General features: G+C 43.7%; 1 protein-coding gene across 1 annotated transcript in view; it reads right to left on the minus strand.

Moving 5' to 3' along the window:
* Nucleotides 1–2,083: 2,083 nt before the first annotated feature.
* DNAH6 (dynein, axonemal, heavy chain 6) overlaps nt 2,084–16,244 on the minus strand; it is a 383,600-nt gene continuing 369,439 nt past the window's right edge. Inside the window, exons 72-76 of the mRNA XM_006900399.1 lie at nt 13,955–14,140; nt 13,439–13,511; nt 12,445–12,596; nt 9,256–9,478; nt 2,084–2,187 (exon numbers count right to left, since the gene is read on the minus strand). Coding sequence (XP_006900461.1) covers nt 2,084–2,187; nt 9,256–9,478; nt 12,445–12,596; nt 13,439–13,511; nt 13,955–14,140 — 738 coding nt within the window. The remainder of the gene's footprint in view (nt 2,188–9,255; nt 9,479–12,444; nt 12,597–13,438; nt 13,512–13,954; nt 14,141–16,244) is intronic.

A 16,244-nucleotide genomic window follows, 5' to 3' on the forward strand; every position in this document is an offset into this window, starting at 1 on the left:
TCATTAAGAGAATGTACCTAAAAGTTGCATTGATGTCAAACATCATGGCCTTTCATGGAAGTGAAACATCCTGAAACTGACACTATGTAGTTTATCATGGAAATTGGTAGACGGGTAAGGAGGTGGAAGGGGCTTGATAGGAGTATATGGCTGGCCGAATGAGAAAAGAACAGGTCTGTGGTATGTGTGGGCCACTCTTCTTAACCCAGAGGACAACAAGGAGACTTCTAAGTCAAATGCCTGATGCTCAGTGTGGGGAATTGCTCAGGATTTGTCTGGGACTAATCTGTCCTTTAAGCGGTATGGGAATCCAGTCGATCTACCTCAGCCTCGACACCATCTAAGACCTCGTTCCGGGCCCTGCTGCTATGAGTTAGTCCTCGGGGACCATTCAATTCCTGCCTTGTTCCTCACTGTCTGAATGGCTGCCATCCTTGTGCACCTTGTATCCACTGAGCAGCTGGGTCTGTTGGCATCTCTAGACCCGACTGCTTCTGTCCTCACTCTCTCTTTCAGCTCCTGCTCTGCTTGCTGTGGTGATTCCAAGGACTAGAATCAATGAGAGGCTTCCCAGATATGATGAAATGGGAGGGAGAGGAATAGGGACTGGACGGTCCTCCCTGAAATTCCGTAAAGACAGCATCAGTAAAGTGTAAAATATTCAGGATGGCTATGATGGTCTGTGACAGGAGTTTCTCTTCCTATTAGAATCCTCTGTGTTCCTCCCTGGCTGGCCCAGCTAGCCAAGGCTAAGAGATTTCTGGCAGACTGGCTGACTAAGCATCAGTTGTCTGTCCAAGGGGTCCTGTAGAAAAGGCCCAGCTGTCCAGAAAGATGCCTGGCCCATTGGATGCTGTGTTCTGAGGGTTTCCCAATCCCCGCCCCATCAGTTCTGGAGGTAGTCTCCATGGTGAAGGTAAATAATCCTTGTCCCCACCTACTGGCCATTTTAGCAAGCAGAGCCTGTGGAATCTGTAGACCATGCTGCACCCACTGTCTCCTTTGACCAGTGGGCATCTGACCAGAGGTTTTTGCCTGCCTCTCTGGATTCCTGTACTCTTGGTGTTTGTTGATGCGCAGACACCCCTCCTGTAAGTGGAAGTAGTCTGACTCAAACCCCAACTCCTGTGACTAGAAGGATATCCATTCCTGCACTCCACACTTTGCTCTGGCCTTGACAGGTCCAACTCAGGGGAGAAGACTCAGAATAAAAGCCATTGTTGATTGATTCCTCTATTTCCAGGTTATGACTTGGTGTGGCCAATAATGCTGAGGGGAGGTGTGCAGTTCTGTTATCCCAGCCACAAATGAGTTATAGGAAAAGAATGAAATGGCTTTTCCTTTTGTGCTGGGTCTAACCCTTCCACCACACGGTGCAGATATGAAGTAGCAACTGTCATCCACATCCTCTCAGGATAATCACAGCTTCACTCCTGGGCTCTGCTCAGCTTCAGCTTTGGGTCCCCACCCCTTTCCTCTTCCTCTTGCTCTGCCTCTCTGTAAACTCCTGGTTCTAGATGAGGGGAGGCAGTGTCTATGGCACCTTTGCTCTGCTCTTCCCTGCTCATTATCTATGGAAGACTGGAATCTGACCAACACTTCGTGCATAATGTGTGAATCTGTCTCACAAACACATTGAAGGTGACAGATTTTCCGACTTTGCACTAACAGTTATTGCTGTCACTGTGTCAGCCTCCACCACTAAACCCAGTCTTTCCAATCTTAGCAGTGTAAGTACCCAGGCCCTGTGACTGACGTTCACAGGGGCCTTTAATTTTAGCGGGCAGGGCAGGGGGCCTAGGGGCTTGGGGCTCTTCTCATGGACCCTGGCAGGTTACTAACTTACATGTACAGTGAGATGGCTGCTGGGTCTCTTGCTTTCACATTAGAGCACACTGGATCACTAACAGGAAGAAAAGCACTTTATTGTAAGTTACATGTAAAGTAAATGTCACTTATGGTGCCCTCTAAGGGGAACCAGAAGTAGGCCTTGTCTCACCCTGCCAGTCATGTAGCTCTTTCCTCTGTCAGGCCTGGGAAGCTTTCTGGCCAGGCTCTTTTTTGGCCCAGAGGAAGCTCGTTTTCACTCACTGAGCTGGCAGAGCAAGGCTGATCCCTTGGCAATCCAGTAGTCTTTGGGCCTCTTGGAGGGCAAGAGGACAGTCACCACAAAGTTGGTAGAGTGACCTAATTAGGAATACAGAGAAAAGTGTCATTATTAAAAGAACACCCCTCCTGGAAAGAACACCATCCTGAAATCAAGACACTTGGGTCCCAGAGTATTCCCCATGGGCTTAAGTTTTATGCTTTGAAGACAGAACAAAGGTCCCTTTAGAGACGATTGTCTTTAGACCTAACTTATGGGTTTTTGTCTCAGGTTCTCTGCAGGTTGATTTAGGGCTTGTATGATCAGCAACTGGTGGGTGCATAGTGGCTGCAAAATCTGACCCTGGGAGCAAAAATGGACTCAGAACTCAGGCCCAAGTTTGCAGTGGGAGCTAGGCTCATGCCCTGGGTAGGCTAAGTGTCCATTCAGCCACACATCTGTTTGTCCACATTTCCATCTGTCCATCCACCCACCCATCCAGTGCTCTCCCTTAGTGCTAGGCAATGAGGGATCAGGGTTGAACAAGTGCAGGCCTCCTATTCTCAGCTCTGAGACAGCTGGCAGAAGGAGCTGCTTCTGCAGTTTGCATGTGGGCCTGTGTGAGGGGCCAGGACCGAAGTGAGAAGGAGGCCCTGACCCTAAAAAGATGGGTGTTATCATTTCTGGTCTTATTACAGTCACCACAGCTTCAATCAGTGGAATAAGAGGAAGGGGTGACATGCGTGGCAGAGAATGCCTCTGTCCCCTCTCCCTCTACTTATCATGTGCCATTTTCACCATTGTAACATGCCAGGTGCCCTGAGTATAGCCAGTACTCGAGTGACAGGCATCCTAATGTCAGCAGTTGAAATATGAGGGAACAACATAGGCCTGGATAATATTAATATAGAATGAATGATTTTCTGGGATCCTGAAACTTAGACCAAGGTCCTAAGTACCCCCTTTTTAACTCCCTCTGCCCCTGTTTGAGCTTCCCTGGGGGATGTTCAAATCTCTCCCCCATCCTAGGGACCAGTGACTGCCCAAGGAGTTGGTAAGATTTCTGTCCTTGGAACTCCCAGGTCTGGAGAATAGGCAGAGACATAACCAGAACTTGGGACCCGTTGTCTGTAAATCAAACAGAATTAACTCACCTCTGGTCAGAAAAGAGGTGCCCTGGGGGTGAAGTGGCTAAAGCATTCAGCTAGTGCAGCTAGCTAAAAGTTCAGCAGTTCCAACCCATCATCCACTTCTCAGGAGGAAGCTACAGCAGGCTGCTTCCAGGAAGGCGTCATAGCCTTGGGAATACTCCAGCTACAAGGCTATGTGTGTGTGACCACTATGAGCTATAAGCAATTTAAAGCAGCGATATTGCCCAGAAACCAATTCATCTGCCTTCCTGAATATTCAGTCTCCATATCATGCCCTTCTTTCTAACAAGTTCACTTTTAAGGACTTTTAGCAATGAGTGACTCTTGAGGTGGGGGACATGTGGGGTTACTGCAGTTGGACATATATCACATGTGCAGTCCACTTTAGACAAATGCTCTGAAAGCCCAAGGTGGGCTGGAATATCTGCCTGGGGTGGCTGGAAGTCCTGTGGTTAGGTTAGGAGTATAGGTCTGCTCCAGCCAGTTGCTTGGCTACAAGGAGCTTAAGACGGGCTGCATATTGGGAGAGAAATAGGATGATGGGAGGGAGGCTACATGTAGCTGGGTATGTGGGAAACAGTGCAGCAGCAAAGACTACTCCTGATCTCAGAGGGTGGGCGGTGCTCCTCATATAGTATGTAAGAACTGACTGTAAAGAGCAGGCAGGGTGATGGGGCTTGGGACCGTCATGCCTGTGTCCAGCCTGTCTTTAGGTTTCAGTGCTGGCACTGTGGGGATGGGAGCTGCAGCGCAGTTGAAGGAACACTCTCTGTACTTGAGAATATTGTAGGTCTCACTACCTTGTAATAATGTGAGAGTTGAGTGTGCCATCATCTTTTACAATGACACAGCAAAAGGTGACTTAAACATTTTTACTCAATTAATTTTTAAAATGCTATCTTTCCAGAACTTCTAGGATAAAAATTAATAAAAGAATTTTAAGAATGCTCTGATTCCTGATCAGACTTTATGTTTTGTCATTCTTGTAGTGGGAATACCAAAACTTGTTCACCACATCCACTCCAACCATCTCCCTGATGGTTTTGAAGCACAGTTTAAACAGTATGCCATTTTATCAAGAAATAGTTTAGTAGTTGTTAAGTGTGTTGAGTTGAGTATGACTCATAGTGACCCTTTGAACAACAGATATGAACCTTATCCTATCCTGTGTCATCCTAACCATCTCAAACGCATTGCTGCAGTCACTGTGTCAATCCACCTGGTTGAGGGTCTTTCTCTCTGTCACCATTCCTCCACTTTTTCCAAGCATGATCTGTTTCTCCAAGAAATAACCTCTCCTCGCAATATGCCCCGAGTATGTGAGATGAAACTTTATCACCTTTGCCTCCAGAAGCACTCTGGCTGCACCTTCTCTAAAACCTGTTTGTTCTATAGGAAGTCCCTGGGATATCCAGCCCTCTTCTCCAACACCACAGTTCAAAGACACAAATTCTTTATCATCCTTATTCATTGTCCAGCTCTCAGATGAATAGCAAGTGATCAAAAAGATCATGGTCTGAATTAGACGCACCTTAGTGACATCATTGTTACTCATAATTTGGAGAGGTTTCTAACTACAGACTTTCCCAGTTGTGGTGTCAGTAAATTACTTTAAAACATTGGTTTTTCTATCCAATGTGCTAGCCCCCTGGGGGTCATGTCTCCAGTTACGTTAACTGCAAACATATGGTCTTGAAAATCAACAACAGTTGTGGAATCATTATAAGAGAGCACTTTCCACACTGTGAAAGAAAGTGGTGGAGAGTGAAAAGACTATGGCACTGCTGTATAGAGACTGTGAAGAGACTATGGCAAGAGGTGGTTGTATTCACACAGGCTGCACTTCTGAGGTTTCTGAACAGTTATGTGGGTAGTTGCCAGAAATGCCATCAGAATGGCTTAACAACATGGGTAAATACAAGAAACCTTGCTATGTGGTAATTGCTCTTGGAAACTTGCATTTTTGATTAATAAAATCAAGCCAAATCAGGGTTTGAGCTGAGGTGTATACCCTTTCTCCCTCCTTTGAGCTGTGGTTTCATTGTAAAATATCAGGCTTTCTGAGATCTTGTCCCCATCCATGTGGCCCAGAGAGGCCTGGGAGCCCTGAGACCATAGCTCCATCTTTTAGGGGTCCCCAATAATGAGGCTCAGACTTAGGGTGAATTACCATCTTTGGGGTCATCTGTGCTTAGGTGGTTCGGGAAGTCACATGTGGGTATGGGGTCATGAGGACAGTTAGGAAACATTGAACCAGATACCATGGGGCACCCAAATGCCATCATCTCTCCGGCACCCAAAAACATGCATACCACCACTGGAGAAATAAGAGGTTGGATATAGACCCCCTGAATTTCCAGGAAGCACAGCCCAGAGCCCTGCCTCCCTCCTATTCCAGTACTCCTTCTCACCCCTCATCCCCCTCCCCACTTCCACCCCCCCAATCACCCTCCCACCCTAAAAAAAAAGAAGTGAGATACTATGGGAGGGTGTAACCAGAGGAATCCTGGAGATGAGCTACAGTTAAAGATTTTGTTTTCTGGATGATTGAAGGAAAAGTTGATTTGTAACTGCTCTGAGAAAACTTTGTTGGATGATTGAGGAAACCAGAGATGCATCTGTGCTGCTGAACTGAACTTGACTTTCACTAGTTGAGGAATTGTACCTTGTTACTTTGGCCTGGAACTTCTGGATTAAAGCTGGACTTGTGTGATATTATTTGCCTTTCCCATTCCTCAACTTACATCCCTAATAAACCCCACAACTGTGAGTAAAGTCTTTGAGTCAAGTTGCAACAAACATTGGATCCAATGATTGGTAGAATTAGGTGCAGGAGCTGTGAGGTGACATGTCTGATCATGTAGCTATTTGTTTAGTACTATGTATATTACTGATGGGGACAGTTCCTCTATATAAAGTGGATAGAAGTCAGACTCTGTCTTTTCCATGTTATCACTGTTCCCTTAAACACCAGTGCAATACATCTCCTGGTATGTATTTATAAACCATGACTGTTAAAAAAAGTAACCACATGCCACATAATAAAAATAAAAATTCATTAATGTCAACAAATGCCTGAATCATTGTTCAGATTTCCACAGGGTGTATGCATGTGCAGGCATATGGGTGCACATGTGTTTGTGCATACGTGTGTGTGCATGCACGTATGCATCTCTCCTGCGATGTGGTTACTGGATTCCCTCTACTGACCTCTCAGCAGCACATGTAGTGCATGTTTTTGTCAGGACTGCTTCATAGGTGCTGTGTACTGTTAGGAAGCACTTCACATCTGATAGCTTTTCTCTTTGGTGTGTTAGCAGCCAGTGGTGATTTAGAACCATTATCTTATTAAAACAGCCAAACAAATAAAAGTCAACTCATTGAGTTGGTCCTGACTCACTCGGTCACCCAGTGACCCTATAGGACAGAGCAGAACTGTCCTGCCAGTTTCCAAAGCTGTAGTCTGTAAATTCAATTGCCACATCTCTGTCCCATGAAACAGTGGTTGTTGTTAGGTGCTGTCCAGTCAACTAAGACTCCTAGCAACCCAATAAACAATAGATCAAACCTTGTCCTGTCCTGTACCATCCTGGTGAGCTTGAACTGCTAAACTTTTGGTAAGCAGGCAAGTTAGCAGGCAGCACTTAAGCACTGTGCCATCTCAGCTTCTCCATAGGAAAAAACCCGACAGCCTTGGAATCCATTTGGAGCATCGTTCCTCTAGGGATTGTCCTTTAGGGTTGCTATGAGTTGGAATCAGCTCAAAGGTGAAGGGTTCATTTTTAGAGAAGCAGGCCACCACACCTTTCCCCCCTAGAGGTGTTCGTGAGTTTGAACCAATGGCCTTTTGTTTAGAAGCCAAGTGCTTAAGTTCTGCACCACCAGGCTTCACAAAGGTACTTGAACTAATAACTGACTTGTTGCATACTGTTGAGCTGGAATCAACCTATAATTGACCCCAGTATGTTTTCAGAGGCATTAAATAACATGGGTGGAGACTGCCTATTTTTTTTAAAATAGTTTTTAAATTTTAAGTGAAAGTTCACAGAGGGATTGGTTTTCATTCATCCATCCATACCCCAATTCTTTTTGTAATGCTTGTTCTCCTTCAGGTTGTTAATTGTCATACATACAATTTCCAATAGTCAATTCCATTCAGCTTGTCCTTCTTCTCTCCCATTTCAGAGCAGTGTCATTTATTTATCTATTCTTTTCCAGCTCTACCCTTACCCTCATATCGATCCTATTATTATAGCATAGTCTTTTTTTTTTTTTTTTTTCTCCAGGCTCTTTATTCATCTCTGGGGAATTGCTGCTCGAGCATAGTCTTATATAGCATGTACCCTTTTGTGACTGAGAGATTTCACTCAGCATAATGTCTTCAAGACTCATTCATGCTGGGTAGTAGTGGTTTACAAGTTCACTGTTTTTTATTGCTGTCTGATATTCCATTGTGTGATGGCACCATAGTTTTTTTAATCTTTTACTTTGTTGATGGACACTTGAACTGCTTCCATCTCTTTGCTATTGTGAATAATGCTGTTATAAACATTGATGTGTAAGATGGCCTATCTTGGCCCCACGGAGCAGCTGGTGGATTTGTGGCTTTGGGTTAAGTGCTTTTGGGCTGACAGTGCAACTCCTTACCACAAGGTCATCAGAGTTTAGGAAGGTCTAATAATTCCTTACTAAGAAAGATGGACAATCTCCTCCTGTGCCATTTACTGCCTCTGAAAACTTCTAGAGAATCTGTGATGGGTCAGTTCTGACTCAATGGTACATAGCAACAACAACAACAATTCCAAGAAATATTAAAAATATGGCCTAGTGGCAAGAAGCTGTACTGCAATCCTGAAGGTATGTGATTTGAGGCCACTAGCTGCTCCATAGGAGAAGGATGAGCAATCTTCTCCTGTGTGAGTAACTGCTTCTGAAACTTGCTGGAGGGCCAGCTGTGGGTTGGTTCTGACACAACAACAACAACAACAAAATTATCAAAATGGTGTTAGAATGACACAAGGCTCAGAGAAATCCAATGCACTATGTATTCACTGTACTGATGTGGGAATAGAATGTATCATAGCAGTATCTTTTAAAACTGGTACGGAATAGAGAAATTATATCATCAAGGGTGTTGAGTCAATTGGTAATACTATATTGAGACACGCCTCTCATATCACTTACAAAAATTAAGTCTGATAGATTCTAAAGGCTTATTCACCCAACACTAAACTTCAAAAACTATTCCTCTAATGAACTGTAGAGGGAGCTCTGGTGGCACAGTCTGTAGGGAGTTGTGTTATTAACCCATCTTTTGGTGACCTGAGTCCACCAGTGGCTCTGAGGGAGAAAGATAGGTAATCTCCTGTGCAATTTACAGCTTCCAAAAATCTGATGGTCAGCTGTGAGTCAGCAATGAGAAACAGAGTGAAAGAAAACATTTCCACAAAGTTTACAGCAAGATAACCCTGTGAGATAGCTCTACTCAGCCACATAGGGATGTTGTGAATTAAAAAAAAAAAGTTGGTTCAGGTTCAATGGCACATGACAATATTCTATCACCTAGTTCAATGCATAGTGCCTGGGGTCTTAAAAGCTTACAAGCAGTCATCAACAATTGGTCTCTATTTACCAGGAGCAATAGAAGAAAAAGGAGCATGAAGATATAGGATGTGTAGCTAATTGCTTCCAGGAACAGCTTCCACTTTTGTCATAGAACCAGAAGAACTAGATGATGTTTAACCATAATTACAAAACATTTTAATAAAATATTTCATAAAAGAAAAATCAATCAATCAATCTCTGGGGCACCAAACAATAAGAGACTAATACCAACACACATTACTTACAGTATGTCAATCCAATTTCAATATTATGACAAATAGAATTTAGAACATCACTGTATTTATATCTAAGAGATTCATTTTAAACCTGGTTAATTGGCCTAAGAGATTTCTTATCTTTGTACATTACAGCACGATATTTGGACTTTGTGGGTTGTACTCGGTCAGACCTTACCTGTGGTAGACAGCGTGCCTGCTCGGGCTCCTGTCTTATACAGTGGGGAGTGGTACAGTGTTGGGCTTGGCTCGTAGTTCTGCTGAGGTTCAAAGTGCACCACAGGCAACATCGGGTTCATCTCTCCAGGCAGAGCATCTTCTATCACCATCTCCTGGTCATTCCAGCGAGAAGCATCCATGAACATCCCGTGAACAAGAACCCCATCTTCAGGAGAGGGCAACTGAAAGAAGACCAGAAGTTTAAAGGTGAGAGGAAGAGAAGGGGTTAGTGGTAGGTAGCCATGTCTGCACCCTCATCAGTAAACTCCACTCTGTAGTCTGCTGATGGGACTTACATTCCACAGTGGGCTGAGGAGAATCCTAAAGGTTAAATAATCTGCTTCTTAGTTTGACACCATCCCTCATATTTTGAACACTCTTTCAGGATGTTTGTCAGGGGATTCTTACTTCCGGGCTTCAAACAGTCTGTTGCCATCAAGTTCTTTTCATGACAATGCTTGTCCTTTTCATGAGAAGCAGATGGGCTAAGAGGGCTGTGATTATCACTGGCTATGAGAGGTTGTGAGAAAGAAGTCCCTCAATTAGATGGATTCACGTGGAGACTGCAAAAATGGGCTCAAACATGGCAGTGATTGTGAGGATGGCACAGGACTGGGAAGGGTCTCATTCTGTTGTACAGAGGGCCACTGTGCAACATCTGACAGCAATAACAGCGATGCATGTCAGTAAAGCCTTCAACAATCTGCAGGCCCTTCCAGGCCACCAAGGATGACTTTAAGTTGGCCACAATACTAGCAGAGTGCCTGTGAGAAATTCCTCTCTTAGTGGATATTAGTCTTGCTTTGTAATGTTTTCATTGAAGGAGAGAGAAGATGGACAGGCAGACAGACCTTACTCCTTAACTGTCCTTTGAATGCCACGTGTTGGGCCTTCAGAGGTTCAGGTGCAGATTATAGGCCCCTGTGCCATTCTTCTTTAAAGATGAATCCATTTTGGGGCCCTAGACCTTTGGCTAAATCAGAGCCTCACACCTGTGGGCAGATGACCAAGAAGTGTAGGCCATGGCCAGTGCATTTTATATTAAATGAAAGGATGGCAAACTTTTCTACCTGTTTTTGCTTTTGGTGTCCTGAGCTATCTATTTCCTGGGTAGCACAAGGTAGGACTGGCGTTCTTGACGAAAGGGGGCTTAGTGGTGAGGAATTGTGCTGCCAGTGCAAAGGTATGTGTTTTGAGTACACCAGCTGCTCTATGGGAGAAAAATGGGCAATCCCCTCCGGTGTGATTTACTGCCTCTGAAAACCCACTGGAAGGTTAGCGATGGTACACAACAACAACAACATGCCCATAGCCTGAGTATGCTGGAAGCTGAGCATCACCCCAAGCTATGTGTAGTGGCATCTGTTTGTTGAGTATTATGTCTGCAGGGTGCATCTATGCTGAGGGAGTTTCTGTTTTCAAACTGTTCAAAAGCTGTAGATGGGTTAATAGCAGCAGGTCTGCCTACTTGTAACAAATGTTAATACACACGCCTTATTGTCTTGCTTTAAAAAATGTATTAGAGCTAAAACATATTTCTTTAAAAAATCTCTAAATCACAATGGACATGAAATAATGCATATTAAAAAATCAATTCCCTGGGGTCTTAAAGGCTTGCCAGTGGCCATCTGAGCTGCAACTATCTTGTTCAGAACAAAGAAGAGCTAACTCATAGACTATGCAAATGCCAACTTCCACCACCCTGCGACCAGCAACAATGGATGGTGATTTGTCATCACTGCAGTCTTTCCTTGAAGGGAGCCCACTATAGGGGTTGGACAAAGAGCGACAGAAACAAAGCAGAACTCAAAGGCACAAAAAGACCTGGCTTGTGGGCCTACTAGAAATGGTGAAACCCTGTAGACAGTGACCCTTTTGATACTTTGAATGTGAACCTGAACTTACTTCTGTAGCTCAACTATCAGTTAAACAACAGACATGATTTCTAGGTGAACACTAGGACCAATGAGACATACATTCCTTAGGAGAGCCAACCATATAAGACCAAAGACTGGTATCTGTCCAGATAGAATGTTCTGAAAGCAGGAAGGGATATATGGATGACTAGAAACTAGAAGCACAGGGAGAAAGTGGGAAGAGTGCTGTTAGAATGTAGGATGGTAATTAATATTATAAAACAAAATCTCTGTGGCTGATTGAGTGAAAAATAAATTGCCTTGTAAACTTTTACTCAAAAATTAATAAAAAATGTTTTTTAAGAAGTGGACTTTCTCCTTCATCCCTTCTTATTACCTTAAAATACAGACAATGATATCACAAAATTACATAGATTAAGCTGTGAATATGGAGCCAATCCTTCTTTGCATGGCTGCTAATCAGGGCAAAAAGTATTGAGTATGAGTGGTGTGATACTGACATAGTTATCCAGGAGCAAGTAATACTAAACTCATGATATTTTAAGAAAAACTTAGTAAAAGTTACCCTATCTATACTGGTTAGCCAAGAGGAACCCAATAAAATATGGGATCAAAAATTATCCAGTTATTACAAGTAAAGGAGGGCTCCAGAGCAGAAGATAACAATTATGCTGATGGGGGGGGGGAAGCTATTCAGGAAGGACACAGAGAAAGTGTTTGTCCAGCCTTATTGCTATCACCTATAGACTCCTCTGGAGAAAATCCCCAAATATAGACGAGGAAGTGGACTGGTCCAAGAGAAAAGGATTCTTTCTATCTGCCTTTGGATGGTGGATAAAAAGAAGGAAATCTATTTAGCCCTCAGCAGTTAAGGTGGAAACTAGTCTTTCATTCCCACCAAACATTTCACACCGGGATATATTCTCTTAAGGCATGTCTATAAAAACCAGTGGTGATCAAACAAAAGGATAAGCTCACCAAACACATAACAAGGTAACATCTTCTGTGAATCTGAAATTACCAACAAGGGAAGCTTGTCTATAACTGTAGCTGTTCAAGCTAGTGCAGCGTTGATGTATCCAATATTGTCACAGAGATTTTGGCAAAGCTCTGGTCTCCCCTGGTCATTTTCTGGTCATGGAATCCCTATATTGACCCTCCCTCTCCTTGGGTAAGAAAACAATGGGGGTGAGGGCAGACAAGGAAGATGCTCATAAAAATAGGGTGGGAGAGAAGTGACTCTGCTGTGACATTTGTCAGGTGGACAATACCTCCACGTCCATGGGCAGTTCTTGTCCAAACTGTATTATTTTGGCAGCTTCTATCACTGCAGCTTGGTCCCGATAATTAGGAATCATGTTGTACTTAAAGCTCAGCTCATCTATAGGTAGATTGTATTTTCGGGCATGATTCTGAAGAGTTCCTATAAATATAAAAACCAGAAAGTTGAGTTATCCAAACACCTTAGCCTGAGCAAGAAGGGGGCCCTAGGGCCCAACAGGCTTTTCTAGGGCTTCCTCTCCACTCAAGATTCACTCTTTAATAATTTTTCCTGGCAGCCTGTATGTCTTGTTTGGAGAGAAGAAGGTAGGAAGCACATTCAAATTCCAGTCAGGTATATGAAAAAAGTAAGAAAGCCATGTCTGAGTATAGGGCTATGTAACTGTGGGAGGCGGATTATGAGAAATTCTAGACACTGGAGACAATAGGTATAAAAGGAGGGTTTTCAGAGTCCATTCTCCCTCTTCTGGATTCTTGTCTAGCTTGTCATGAATAAGCTGTTACAGAGATCCAGATGACATAGAAAAAAATCTGGACTGTGTGCATCCAGTCGCTCAGAGACTCTGGACTGCCTAGAGCTCCCTAGCCAAAATACCCTCAGGTTACTGGAGGGACAGCACAAACACTGTTCTGAAGGAAGGAAACTTCCTGGACCTGAAGCTGGAGCAGGTAGAGAGCATGGGGTACCCTGAGTGTGGTCACACTGGGGAACTGGAGCACCCCCAGTAAGTCTTTGTGGAGGTAGCAGTGTCTGCCTTTCATAACCTAAGAAGCACAGGGGTTAGGTTGCTGGAGAACATCTACTATTTACCCTATCCTTGTGCTCAGTGTCAAGAATGAGCAGGACCTCGCTGAACCGCTCTATAAAGAACAGCCCCACTGTCAGGCCATTAGCAGCCAAGCCATTTCCCCAGCTCTGAAAATACTTGTGTGTAACACATTACAGCCCTTCCTGTGAGGTTTTTCCAGGGAAAGCATTGGTACCTGTTAGAAAACCTTGAGGAAAGAAGAAGCCGGAGATCCAGAAGGACTTAGGTTGTCCTCTTTTGAGCCACAACTGTGGAAGAAATATTACAAGTTATTTCTGAGGTAATTTGTCATCTAAATCAAAGTTACATTCCAGAGAGATGCAAAGGAGCCAGGGTGAATTCTTATCCCCTTTCTTCACTCACTTAGCCTGACCCCAAACACAGAGCCTCGCTATTACAGGGGACACAGGAAGGAGACAATAGCAAGGAGACCTATCTTAGCTTGGTTTTATGTCCCTCAGTGCGGTTCCACAAATTAGATGTGGTACCCAATAGTGGTATGGAATGAAAAGTGGGGATCAGGGATGAAGGCCAATGACATTATAATCAATATATGATTTTCCAAATGATAATATTCTTTTAGCTCACATGATTGATTCCTAGATAGTTGTTGACATTTAGTAATTGAGAGATTCCTAAGGGCCAACTGTGCCACTGATTCATCAAACCCCAAAGAAGTGAATTTTCTTACATCCACAAATGCAGTTCTCAGAATAAGGTCTTTCACCCATGATCCAAGTGGCTTCAGGGAAGGGTAGGCTGTATTGGCCCAGAGAGAAGGGACCTGGTTATTGAGGAAACTATTATAGATCTTCTCCATTTCTTCAGACATCACCACCAATCCAGCAATGGCCTTGTTGAGTGTTGCTAGAGAAGTCTAAAGGAATAAACAAATGTTGATGTCATAGAGTTAATTTTGATGAGAATGACAAGTGCAAGAGTAGAGGCACAGCTCCTATGAGTGTTTACTGCTTCAGGTGGACTGGCCTCACTGCTGGGTTTCACCCTCTCTGCACACCAATCCCAAACCAGACCCTCCCATCTTTGCATCCACTTTTGTAGTGTGACCACAGTGGTGTAAGATCTGTGAGTCAGAGTGGTTGAGGATGTTAATGGCAGTTCCCAATGCAGTGAAAAAAAGAGTAACAGAGAGCATCCTTTGATGCTGAGAAAAAGAGCTCCCAGTCCTGCTTGCCACCACCCAGTTCTTCTCCAGGTAAAGAAAAAGCAGACCTGGTGGTTAGTGATGTAGGATTCAAACAGAAAACCTCGTCACACCACTGACCATCTCTGCTCAAAGGGTGTCCAGAGCACAGCAGCAGCATCAGAAAGAGAGTGATTCTTGGATGATTCCAACATCCTTGAGGATGAAGATCATTTTCTTCAGGCATGACTCTTATCTTGCCCTCTCTCTAACAAAAGACGGGGGTCAGGGGTGTTTAGTAGTACTGAGGAAATGTTTGGCTGGCCAGCCTTGCTGGTGGGAAGTACAATGCAATGCTTACCACCAGGCCAAGGACAAATGCAGGGCATGGAACTGACCGTAGCCCTCAAAAGTTACAACTGGTGAAAAGTACAAGGTGATGATTGCCACCTGGCTAAGGATGGAATTGGCCATGGCTCTCAAAAGTTCTGATGTAAGAAGTACTCTCATGTTTTTGGGAAGATATAACAGTATGATAGGATTGTGTCAGAGGCCAAATATATGTTGATTAAAACCAAAGTGAGGCACAGAGTCCTAGAGACAATGTGTGGATGACACTAATTGTGTCCCACTCCCTTAGTATTTCATTTCTTTATGGATTCATTCCTTGGCTCTTTCCACCTTTCCATGTATCCATAGACTAGAGGCTGTAATAAGAAAAGTCATTAAAGGACTAGTAAGGGATTGGCACAGAAGTGCAAGAAGCAAGCCCTTATCCACAGTCCACATCATTACATCTTGGGCACAAAAATGGGGAAACATAGAAGACACTGCAGGGAGAGCCCATAGATGAGAGTCACTGTGGGGACCTCAAGGTCAGCTTTGCAGTGGACTGAGGCCACACTGCAGTTGATTCTCCAGAAGGAAGGAGATAACACATGGTGTAACACACAGGCATGGCGAATACTCTCTATTGCAGGGAGCTCTGCTGGTGCAGTTCATACGGAGCTGGGCTGCTAACACAAAAGTCACGTCTCTGGCTTTTTGAATCCACCAGTGACTCTGTAGGAGAAAGACAGGAAGTCTCCTCTCATGTGATTTATAACCTCAGAAACCAAATGGGAAGGTTAACTATGAGTCTGTTTTTATTCAAAAGCCATGAGCTCATAGCAGCATTATTCATCATCACAAGAACATGGAAACAGTCCAGATATACAACTAAAATGGAATGGATTGAGAAATTACGGTACATTCACACAATGGAATACTATGCAGCACATAGGAACAATAATTTTGTAAATTACTACCTAACTTGGGAGGACTGGAGAGTATTATGCTGAGTGAACTAATTCAGTCCCATAAGGACAAATACTATATAAAACCATTATTGTGGAATGAGCATGAGGATTGGGGTGGGGGGAAGGAAGCAGAGGGGTGAGGATGGGAGGGGGTGGGGAGGGGCAGGTTAAATGAGAGAGTCGCACAATTTGATGGGTGGAGTTGAGGGAAATGGGAAAGATCCGGTGTGTAAAACAGTTCACTCAAACTTTGTAAATAAAATAGTATAAAATAAAACAGCAGCAACAACAAAAACCCCAGCAATGAGAGAGAAGGATGTCTCATAGGGTAGAAAGATTACTGGAAACAAGAAATAAAGGGAGGAAGTGGGAAGAATAGAGTTACATTGTAGGAATTGCAAATAATGTCATAAAGCAGATTGTACATGAAGTGGTTGAATGGAAATTCAATTACTTTCTAAGCATTTCCTCAAATAAAAAAAAGGGGGGGGAAATCTACACAAGTTCTCTTTCCTTAATCTTACTCTAATGCTCAAGAA

This window comes from Elephantulus edwardii, unplaced genomic scaffold (assembly GCF_000299155.1).
Source record: "Elephantulus edwardii isolate Elephantulus edwardi_28Jun2011 unplaced genomic scaffold, EleEdw1.0 scaffold00283, whole genome shotgun sequence".
Lineage (NCBI taxonomy): Eukaryota > Metazoa > Chordata > Mammalia > Macroscelidea > Macroscelididae > Elephantulus > Elephantulus edwardii.